Below are 12310 nucleotides of genomic sequence, written 5' to 3' on the forward strand. Positions count from 1 at the left end.
CACTACTCGGATCCTCTATATCCCCCTCTTCCTGGTTGCGGGTACTGTGAGAAACCTGACGTTATTCTCCCGCCTACTCCCCCGGGATCTTCCTTTCAGGTGGCCAGGGAAGAGCCGTTGCTTTTGGATCCCGACCCTGGGGTTGGACAAGCGAGGGAGGATCACTTGAGTGTAGGGTCACAGGGATTGGGAGAATACCCGTGGGTGAGATATGGTATTCCCCCTTTCCTAATTATATACACCAAACCACTTTCCCTCAGCCTTAATGGGTTATTTCCAATTACAACCCATCTCCCACTCCCCTCCCCATTTCCAATAAGTACTGGGACGAGGAAGAGTTGATCAGAAGCAATTAGGATTACCCATAGAAACAACATAGGGATACAAAGTTTGGCCTACCATCGAACACCTTTGCATCGTTCCACTAATAGAGTCAGGCAAAGTCAGGCACATTTCCCCAACTGTGCACACCGGACTACAATTGAGTCACCTGCAGCATAAAAAGGGTGGTTCTGCCAGAATCAGAGCGCAACCTGGGTATGCTGACTGGACCAGAGGAGCCAAGAAGCAGGGAGCTGCAGGAAGAGAAGCCTGGAGGATCCGGAGGAGAATGGCATACCGAGACGCTGGCCCAGTGTTTGTGAGGGGCTGCAGCGTGGTTAGGAAGCCGTGGCTCCAGGGAGCCAAAGCGAGGCAGCCTGTATCCTGCCAACGGTATTCAGAGAAGTGCTTGTTCCCTTCGGACGTGTGCCGGTCCCAAGGGTGTCTGAGGTGCAGGTGGTGAGACCCTGACTTCGACCCAAACCCATTTGACCTGCTCGCTGGCACCACGCTACAGTGGGCGAGTTTCCTGAGACAGAGGGAAACTCAGTAGCGTGCGGGTGGCTGGAGCGGGAGCAGGAGCGTTGTTGAAATAAGAGTCCGGTGAGTGAAAGCAGGACAAAAGAGAGCAAAACCTAGAAAGCAGTGAAATGACAGAAAAGGTGCGCTCGAGGCATAGAAGTAAAGAAAGACAGCAAAGTGCGCTGGCGGCGCGGAAACAGCCAAGAGTGGGTTTGAAAGAGACCCGAAACAGACAGACAGTAAAGAGAGAGTGAGAAGGAAAACAGACAGTCAAGAGAGGGTGCAAGCGACCCAAAAGAAATACAGAATGCAAGAGGCATGTTAAAGGGCAAACAAAGGTGCAAGAGAGGTGAGAAACGAAGGTGCATGAGAGCACAGTGAAAAGTATGGAGAAATGTCAAGAGGCACAGAAAGGTGAAAAGAAGGTGCAAGTGTGCACAAATGTGTGCAGGAAGCACAGTTAAGTGGAAAAGGACAGCGTGAAAGAACTAGAAGAGGAAAAGGTGCCAGAGATTAAGGAGAGGGGTTGCGAGATCAGAGTGGTCGTGCCTGGGAGGAGCAAAGAGCCTGGCGTTCTCTAAAGTGTCCGATACTACCTGCACACAAAAAACTGTACATTGAACAGTGCATCCTAAAAAGAGGTACTTTTTGTTTGTTGAACTTCGTAAAGAGGGGCGTAGGCTTGGGGAAGGGAGCCCCAAGAGGTTCAATAAAGACATTGTTGAACTTTGTGAAGTGAGGCCTAAACCTGGGGAAGGGAACTTTGAGAGGCCTAACAGGAACGGTGTCTTTTTGTTTGGAACTGGAAGGGTCAAAGCTTGGGGAAGAGAACCCCAAGAGACCCAGAGACAATGTGAACTCTATTGACTAACAGCAAGAACCCTGCTTTGAAGGTTCCAAGGGCCACCCTTTTGTGTTGAACTATTTTGAACTAGCAGAACCTATTGGCAATACTTCCTCAAACCAGCTGTGGTTTACATTTCCTTTTTTTTTTGAGTCACCATTTTTTCTTTAAGAAAATCCCCGATCACATTTGTTTTTAGAGTGAGGACAAGCATAGGTTTGGATACAGACGAAGTTTGGTTTTGGACTTACGGACATCGACGGTCCTTCGAAGTTGAGGGAATAATCCCCTTAAGAGTTGGGGCCAGTTAGGCATTACACCAACCCCACTAAGTTTGATAAAGATTTTCAAACTGTTACTTTTGAGTCTGTGTCTCTCTTGATACCATGCCGTCTCACAGTATCCTCTCCCCACTGGAAAAAAATTCCCTGTGCGTGTAATTCCCTTGTGGCGCGGTTCCCCATTGTGGCGTATGTTGCGGCTGAATGTGGCTCCCTTGCTGTGGCATGTTCCCCGCAGAAACCCCTCCCTGAGGAGCCGGCGCCACTACTACAGGGTCTGGAATAAGCATTGCCCCTTTCATTGTGTATTTTGCCAGTTTCTTTTATGCCAGTTTGTTTTCTGCCCTAGCAGCATTTTCTGCCACCTGTCACTCACTTTCCTGTTTTCGTTTGCAATAACGCACTAATCGGTGCCTGTATTTCAGGCCAACCCTTAGCTTCAATGCCCACAATCTTATCTAATGAGGCCTGTACGTATGTCGGCAATTCCTTTATCAGTATGTGATAGAACAAGGGTATGCTGGGTGATAGTCGCTTTTTATTTTATGAGCGATCACTTCCGTAGGTCGTAACTGTCAGAATACAAACTTCTTAGAACCTCCCAGAGGTGTGCGCGACAGTTGTTAAATGGAGCTCTGCGATGACCATTTGTGCTTAATTTCACCCCTTTGTATCCTTCCTGGTTCCATATTTGGTCTTCCTACCCTCCTATGATTGCATCATATGCACTTTTCCTGTCCCCAATCGCAAATGTCACTCCGCCGTCTTTCTCGAGCGCATGTATCCATTTACTGGCCCCTGCCACGAGGGAGGGGAGGCTGCATATTAGATTGTCTGTCCATTGTTTGCCATGGCACATAATGTGCGCCATCTTTCCCTTTCTGTAGTAATGGCATTACTTGTGTCTTTGGACCTATCCCTCCTCCTTTGGTGGCCTGAGTTAGTCCCATTTTTACCTTCCCTACCCTACCCTGCTGCGGAGGGAGGTAGACCAGTCCCTGTCACTTCCGTCACTGTCCTGTCACTTTCACTTTTTTCTCACCCTCCATCTTGTTTTGTTAAGTGTCCATTTGTCACTGTCCCCATCACTCCAATCTTCCCCCAGCAGTCCTTCGTCTGAGGCTGCATCGTCCTCGTCCCCTCCCCTCCCCCTGCTTCCTTCTTCCGCTCGTCATTTAATTTGAATTGTATTCTCACTGACAGGCATTCTCCCTTTCCTCCCTTACTTTTCTTCCGTACCTCTATCACCCTTTCTGTCTCACTGAATAATGCGTCCACCTGCTGTCGTGTTTTCTTTTCTATGTCAGCCAAGTATTTCCTCTCTCCCCTTGTGTGTAGTTCCTCCCTTTGTGCCTCTGTCCTTTTCCCCAGGCTTTTTTATGTGATCATGTCCCGATGTTTCCTGCCAGGAGTTTGTATTTCCAGCTGCAGGCCGTAGGGATGGATGAACACCAAGGGTTTATAGTGGGGGAGGGGGGGAGACAGGGCTGGGGGTGGTGAGCTCGGTCCGCCCCCTCCAGTAGTCTCCTCTCCCCCCCCTCTTTCCCCTGTGGTCTCCTCATATCACTTCCAGAGCCCCAAAGTGTTCTGTCTGCTTTTCAACTTGGAGCCCTTGTATTTTGTTAACACATACGAGAATGTCATTTCTATTATTTTACCATCAAAGGTTTCCTCTCTGGGCCATGCATGGAAACACTGACTTGCAGTCTCGTGAGCCCATTGAAAAATATACTTTAGTATTTTGTCGCGATACTGGGGCAACGTTTGGCACGTATGATCCAAAGGGCTATCCAAATAAGCCATTATTTCCCCTTCCCCGTTGTGTTTCACCCCAACTATCCTGTATTTCCTTTCCCCTTTTCTCCCGTTATACACTCAATCACTCACGCCCCCTCTCACCTAGCTCCGTATTCACTCCGGCCCTCTCCACAGGCCCGACCAGGCACACCACCCATCACACTGGCCCTCTCCACAGGCCCAACCATTCACTCAGGGTTAGTATCCAACAGCCCTCTCCATGGGCCTACTGTGCCCTATGTTCGAAACAAATCGACGTTGTCCCTCCTCCAAGCCGCCTGTACACAAACACCACTATAATGCCAAGCGCACTATTTTACATGAACTACCTACTGTTGTCGACTTCCACCACGACTACACACCAAACAACAGCACTAACTACCACACGCGTGTCACTCTATATACCCCCCAGAACAGAGAAAAACTCAATGACAACTCTTACCCCAATGACGCAAATATGCAATCGCTGGTACTATGCACAACTCTGGTCTGATGGGATTTGCCACACACTACGTACCACTCCTGCTCTAATGCAGGCGTGCACACACTTGCGCCCACTCCCTATTGGGTGGCACGCACTAATCTCTAGTACTACTACGGCTGATCATCATCCTTCCTTGAGGATGCGTCCTAAAAACCATCAAAATCTCTCCCTCCCCCGCCGTGGGCATGCAACTGCTTTGCAGCAGGTTCTTGCACGGTTATACTCATGTCCTAGAGACCCTCGAGTCCCCTTGGCACCGAGCCTCCAGCACAAGCTCACCCCTCCCACTAAGCACCAGCGGCGCTCGGTACCAGGCAAACTTTCTTGAAATTGGCGCCTGCATCGCCTCCTTAGTGATGCGTGTCGATCAGGGCTGCGTCGCCACACCCGCACCCCCCGGGGAGGTCGGCCTGGATACCAACAGCTAGCTGGGAGGGCTGAGGATCTCGCTGGGGCCTCCAAATACGTACTCAGGGGTCCTCCGATCACACCATATAAAAATCGTAATAAAAAAGGAGCACAAACCGGGCAAGATATATTACAGTTGGGCAAGCACAGATTAAACAGATGAGTGTACTAGAACCGATTGATGACAGCTGACATTTGAGCATACAGTGAACATTAGTTTTATACTATAACACACAATGGTCAAGACAATAAGAAACACTTGCAATTTAGCATGTTCATGTTTTCGATGTTTACCACTAATCTCATTGGTTAGGCTACGTCATATCCTTAGTGCTAAACATATGCAAGTGAAACATGATTGGAGCAAATAGATCAACAGTATCCCAACTCATCGCCTCCCCATGTGGCGCTGAACACGAGACACCCTGCTTCTGGTGGGAAGGGAGACACTCACACAGTACCTGCTGGATAACTGCCTTTGCAAACCTTGTTGTGGATACTGTGAAGGCTGGCCACCTCCCAGGAACACGATTTACCATTTTATTGGTTCTCCCAGGAACGCCACTCTGTCCAATATTCCCTTCATATAGCCACCTGCCAAAGGGCACTTGCGGCTATGTGAACAGTTCTCTGGCTCAGATCCACTTCCCCTCTACCCATTTGTGCCCTCTGGATTGGCTTTCCACAGTGCAATTACATCACCCAGTGTTGTCTTAGATGCTTCAGTCTGCCTGTGACGCGCAGCTTGAGCTCTGTCTCACTCCCCCCTGGCCCGCGGGGTGTTGATCATGTGTTCAGAAGGGAGATTCTCGGGCTGGGGGCATCCCTGCTGAATGAGTTTACCTGGGACATTTGTTCTCCCCGTCTTGTACTAATTATTCGAAGGTCCCTTGGGCCGATTGTACACACGATGCATCCCTACCCCTTTCCCCACGAGGGCTTCTTTTATGGTGTGACGCAAGTTTGTTTGGGTACCTGTGTTTTCCCCCTAGAAGGTGTCCCCTAACCCCCCGCTTACTCTCAAAGGTGGTAGGTGTGCCCACTTATCTGGCGCTGAATCAGCACATTTAATACAATAGTGTGAAATCAACAATATGTGGTTTGTGCCACTAATGGGTGTGCTGTTTTGACAACTATGAAAGAGGAATAACTCACTGATGTTATAAGTTGTGGTGCAGCCTTCTGTAAACAACATCCATATTTAGATGAGATCTGTTCTGCAGTGAGTGTGCAATTATTCACCTTACATCAAATCTGCTCCTAAAAATAGATACGTTAGAAATTCTTTCAGGTTGAGAGAAGAATAGATCCTTGAAATATATTTAACTTCAATAATTCAGAGTAGTGGAATATTTAATGACTTATCCATCTTTATTCTGCTTGTATCAATGTGAGGTTCTTATCCATTACAAAACAGCATGGAGTTTTTGATTACATATGTGTTTAGGTGAGTACTCATTGTTGTATTTAAAATGGAGGGGTTTCTAATTTTAAACTGGAGTATGGGTCCATGAAAGCATTGTTTAATATAGAACAAGAAATCGTTTGGGGAATCCCTGCTGCTTAAATGTGTGCTGATCAATATGATGCGGTGTGGCCATGTTTAAATACCTTGACAAAATGGGATTGAAGACCTTTGAATCACAATGTACTCCGATCGCCCTGTCTGGGTACTTTCAATAATCATCATTTTAGCTCAGTGACAGATTACCTTATTGGAAAAGGTTATAATAAGAATATAGTTAAAGATATTAGTGTCATTAATATATCAGAGAGTACCACATCAGTTTACATGTTTCCATAAAATGTACCTGGACTGCTAGATGTATTCGGAAATAACAGCAAAAACATTAGGTGGGAAAGGGGGAGCCCTAGGAATATTTTAAGAGTTATTTCAACAAGGGTACACAGAGCAATTAATATATAGTGGGGAGCCTGTTAAAGGTCTGAATGTTCTTAAATAACATTGAAACTACCCGAGAATCTTCTAGGAGACAGATTTCTAAAAAAAAATCCCAGTTAGTATACAAAGAATGTCGAGAAGCAAAAGTTGATTTATTGTACATTCTAAAAATAATTAATAAACACCCACAGATAATTATCTTAAAAGAGGGCTGCTTTTAAATACGTATGCATTTTGCCAAAAAAAGAAAATAAAAGTCTAAAACCTGGAAGAAGTAGTTAAATTAAAAGAGCCCAGATTCTTCCGGGGACTGTGCTAGTGCCGAATAGCATAGGTTCCTATACTCCCATGACCACGGTTTCACTGTGTGCACGGGTTGAGCATTTTCCTTATATAATAGTAAAGTTAACACCAAAAAAGGAATAGATGCAATAGTAAGTCTCCCTGTTTTGTCCTATATAAGCAATTATTTGAATTGTGAATTTCGAGATGCTGACTTGTAACAAATTATACGCACCGTTTCATCTAACAAAAGTGTAGGACCTGATGTTATAATGCATCTATCTGTTTTCCATAATTGACAATAGTTTTTAATGCTATGTAGCACACTGGTAGAACTCCGAAAAGTTTGAAAGGGTCCTTATTATATTGCGTTATAAAAAAAATAGACATTAGAAAAATCTTATTGCCCCATTTTATTGCTTGATTCGACAAACATTTTTGCTAAATTAATCTTTACGGGCTTGATAGCAGGTTTTAGGATAAAAATATTTTAGCAAACACCGAAGGTAGTTTTAGAAAGAGCTGTGCTACCACTGAACTTGCCCTTATCCTACATTTAATTGTGGCAAGTATCACCACTTAGCAGGAGCATGTATGGAAAGTAAGGATTTCTCTTTTAATATTCGAAAGTTGAAAATATTAATTGTAAGGGCTAAAATACACAATCTGCAAAACCTTTCTTAAAGGGCTGTTGGAGCACGTTAAATAGTTAACATATTTGGGCATAGCGTTAAGAAAACTTGCATGAGTGCGCACTTTTGAACCGACAAGCTACACTTATGTCACACGCAGATGGTGATCTTTAAGGACTATCCAATTATCAATGAAAACTGGCAATTGAACAACTGAGAAGGGTTTATCATGCAAAATCATGCCTCAATTGGGTTGTATAGTAGACATATAGGGTATGGAGAATAGCATTTGGTGGAGATGAATGAAAATAGTTCATTTTCTCTTCCCTCCTCATGTTAGACCTTTTTCTATATCCAAGCAATGGGTGACATGACATTTCGTCAGTGCAAAGGCACAGGTATGTATTTATGGGTACAAATACAATATTTCTGAAGGATCCTATAGGGTGCTGTTTGGAGAGAAGACAAGTTGGCAAAAACGTTACTTTTGTGCTAATAAAAAGGCACTCAATGAATAATAACATAACCAGGCAATGATCTTGCACTTTTAGACCATCCAAAAATGGCACTTTTGCAGATCACTCAATCAGTTTTCTACTTGAAAATCCAGGAAGACTTGAAATTGCTTTCCTGATATGACACCCCTTTCTTTGAAACATGTGCATGAGACGTGGGGTAACATTTCAAATGCACTAAAGCAATTTCTAAAGTGTGCATTCCGCATGTTAGACTTTCCTACTAGAAACCAGGGATCACTAACATTGACCCCTCACCCGCAGATCGGACAGCTGCAACAGAAAAGGAAAACATGGTAGGTTGCATTACACATTTTCGTCAAAGGTTTATAAAGGAACATAACTTACAGCCGTAAGCTGTTAGAAATTCTTCGGATGTTGGTGCACGGGTAGGGTCTTCATCCTCTCTGGGCCGTATGATATTAATTCCATATGTTACCTCCAACACATGTCGAGGGATACGTTGGCAAATGTAAATTAGTAAAGGAAAGTTTGCACAAGTCCTACCAAAACATACAGACGGTGCACATAGTTCTTTATAATAGGTATTAATAGGCAGCACAACCAATGAAAAGCTGAAAAAAATACATCCTTAAAGCTCACAGACACGATCTTCATTGTGGGGAAAAGACAGGAAACAAAGTAATTACATCTGCTATTCCAACCTCTAGAACATAATTTGGCTTCCCAAATCTGTTCCAGAGCCAATCACTTTCTCCATCACCCTGGTTAATCTACACAGCGAACATATTAGGGATATTCATATATTTCGCAGGAAAACAGTGATGGTTCCAAGAGCACACTTCCACATTACGCTGAAAAAAATATAAGTATATGCCAGAGAGACAGTTGTGCATATGAATAGAATAAATGAAAACGGCCACCCAAATTGGCATGAAAAGGATATCAGTGAAACTGGTGGAATGTGGTCTCGCATTTGGTCAATCGGTAGAATTCCACTGCAGATCATTTCTGCCTTAGTTGCTACAAACGATGGCATCACCAGACCGGGACAATCGCAGAGGCAAAGGCCAGGCTCTACAAAGAGGGTCTAAAAAACAATATATACATATTTTTTTAAAAGATCATGATATGCATTTTGGCCATCAGTTTTATGACACATTCACAACTGGGACGAAATCTGTACTCTGTAATTAAAGGAGGGAAAACGGTTATATTAACATGAATGGAATTAAAACTTTCTTGGCAGCATTTTTTAAAATTTCTGCATAATTATACTATCAAGTGACATGATACATTTTCATAAAATGTATAAAGCCATGCATTCCTTGCCAGTAAGCCACGGGCCGGGGACTGTCAGAACTGGGGATGGCGTTCTGGGGCTCAGAAAGCATTCAACAGCCAGATGTGCCCTTCACACCCCCACCCAGGCTGTGTGCAGTTACAGGTATACCTTTCAGAGCTGGCTGTGCCCCAAGCAAGTTGCAGGAGTTCAGAGGTAGCAAGAACATTTGAGGGGGACTGGGGATGGATAGCCTTACAATAAGGCGAATGTGATAATTGTGTCAAAAGAAAGTTCATGTTAATGTCCAGGTTGTCCAATTTTTCATACAATTGCAGTACTATTAACATGTTATTTGCAGAGGAAGGGACACGAGAACCATGCACAGAATTTAGCAAACTGGATGTGTGATTATTTGTCATGACCACATCTGCAATATAGAGAAGGAAGTCTGTAAATACCCGAGTTTCTTTTGTGGGGAAAACATTTCTTAACGGCTAGAGAATGAGAGTGAATCTGTTGGGGTTGCAGGAGGAGCATAAAGTATCGATTGGCAATTACATGATTCCGCCATCTCTGTTCGTACTAATTATTTTCCCAATTTCAAATGTACAGAATCACCTTTCCCTTTGTGTTTTAAAGTCCCCATTTAGAGGTGCATCTTGTGATTAACGCCGAAGTGATGTATATATACACTTTTTCTGAGTGTCTGTTAGGAAAGCTTTTCCACAGCACTCTAGGGAGGGGCGTTTGAATAATTATCCTTAATGAAATAGTAGGGTGTCCATCAAGTTAGCCAAAATTCTCTGAATGGGTAGTGTGGCTGAGCACACGCACACACACCTCCCTCCCACCCCAGCGGCCCCCCACCCCAGCGCCCCCCCCCCCAAAATCCCACTCTCCACGACTGTGATCAAAGATAGAATGGAGTATGCAAATCCAAGTTGATCCCGGATACCCTGGAGAAGAGCAGCAACTATGGGATCAGGGTCTAAGGATCCAGAGACAAATACAGTACTGTATGATGTAAAGTCATCTAATGAACGGCAGGTGCACAGGTGGTTGTCGGTTTCAGGGGAGGCTAGTAATGCTTGGGGACTAGGGTTGGGACAATTCCAACCCAGGGTGCAGCAAGGAGGAAGATACCTGCTAGACTACCCAGGTGGCACAGAACATGGTGGCAGCAACAGGAGCACTCTGCATGACCAGGCAAAGGTCAAAGGTCAGCCCAGCGGAGCAGGTGGGAACAGCCCGCCAACAAGAAAACAATGCTCCATAGAAGTAAACTGCTCGGAACAATGGAGGATGTCCCATGATGAAGTTGAAGGGGAGCAAGTAGCGGGTAGCAGTTACTCGGATTGCCAGGGCACAAAGGTGAGGGGAGACCCCTTACCTTTTGGTACGAGGCCAAAATGATTTTACCGGGGTACAGCAACTGCAGGTGAGGAAGAGTCTAGCAAGGGCAGCCAGTCAATTTAGCAAAGATGAGAAAAGTGGTAAAGGAAGAGCTCAGCAATGAATTCCATCATCAGGGAAAATCAAGTTGCAAAGGAACAAGGGCCCAGCCGGTATGGCCACAGAAGGATCATCTGCAGCAGCCAATTCCAGTAACCATCTTCAGGTGAGTTCAGGAACACATCCAAGGAATGCAAAGTGTGCCTCCCATCAAAGAACACTCACTCAGAGGCTGACTGAACCAGCCCCACCAATCACACTCCAGTAACAAAATGACAACCATACAGACATACACACAGGTTGTGTAGATTTGCAAGTCTAGGGACTTATAACCATAATTAACTGGCTTAAACCTAATCCAAATGGTGCTTTTGTGGGCTCAGGGTGAACCTATGTCAGCAATAGAGCCATTATGACCACACAGACAAAAAGGCTCACAAAACAACATTGACGAAAGCAAGGCTTAACAAATAAAATTAGAACCCCAATGTTACCACATAAGCTCTACTCATGTGGTAAAAGTGGCTAAAACCTTAGTGTAGCCAAAACTAAAATTACAACTCCCACTATCCTTTTCCACAACACTTTCAGGGTAGCAGTATCAAAACATGCAAGCTACAAGCAACTTTAGGGGGTCCACAGAGGTAGAGGAACACAAACAATTGAATTCTGCCCCAACAAGTCTCTCATTCTTTACCGAAAAGTAACTAATTCCTTTTGGGGTATGTTACATGGGTCAAGTCGGGTATTCAGACTACAAGAGCTAGAATAACTTTTTGGGCTAGTCAACAACTTCACCTTTTTGTTGAGGTTCAGTCTTTGCAGACTACAAGAACTACAAGATCCCAACAGAATACATTGTTTTTAAAGAAGGGATCCGTCCTAAAAGAACCTCAGGTGGAATTCCTTCACCTGAACCGAAAATAGGATTTCAAACAGGGCCCTCAGTTGAGGGACCTTATTACAGAGAGTGTTCCACAGTACAAGTGTTTTATCCCATGGGCATAGAGGGGAGTCACAAGTTCTTACAGGAGGCATAGGAAAAGTAAAGTAGTCTTCCTCTTGGATCTAGACATAGCATTTGCCCCCTTCGCCAGTGGCGCTGTGGAAGGACTCGGATTTAACCAGCTGACTCCTAAAAGGAGAGAGCCAACTCTAAAACGTCCTCTTGCTTCCAAGTCATTCCCAAGCAAAACCTTACCACAAACATTTTCTTAACACCATCTGCGATTTGAAGGGTGACTTCAACTATGAGAATCTTCTTAAAGGATCCACTAGATAACTTAGTGGACTTCAGAAGCCTGTGTAAAAAGAGCTTATGGTCCAAGTAGGTTACAGTCCAATGTTCATGCTATCTGTACTGTCCATGGACCTAGTAGTAGTCCGTTCATTAAAATAAAAGGGCCAAAGGTACTGCCTAGTGATCACTCCCTATTGGGACTATCTTACCCACTTCAGTAGAGGCTGACAAAATGTCTGCTCCATATTAGCAAGTTTTCTCAGTTTGTGGTTCTGCAGCAGACATTCCATCCTACTGTTCTCTTGGGACATGTAGGGTGCTTCCGGGGTGGTCAGACTTTCCACAGTCGCAGCGAAGGCCAGCGATTGTGTAAATAACTGCGG

General features: G+C 44.7%; 1 protein-coding gene across 1 annotated transcript in view; it reads right to left on the minus strand.

The window, feature by feature from the left end:
• The window catches only part of LSG1 (large 60S subunit nuclear export GTPase 1), a 374602-nt gene that overhangs the window by 87265 nt on the left and 275027 nt on the right, over positions 1-12310 (minus strand). The window contains exons 10-11 of the mRNA XM_069618580.1: positions 8897-9040; positions 8338-8461 (exon numbers count right to left, since the gene is read on the minus strand). Of these exons, the coding sequence (XP_069474681.1) occupies positions 8338-8461; positions 8897-9040 (268 nt within the window). The remainder of the gene's footprint in view (positions 1-8337; positions 8462-8896; positions 9041-12310) is intronic.

This window comes from Ambystoma mexicanum, chromosome 10, assembly GCF_040938575.1.
Source record: "Ambystoma mexicanum isolate Mex_15411 chromosome 10, UKY_AmexF1_1, whole genome shotgun sequence".
NCBI classification, from domain to species: domain Eukaryota; kingdom Metazoa; phylum Chordata; class Amphibia; order Caudata; family Ambystomatidae; genus Ambystoma; species Ambystoma mexicanum.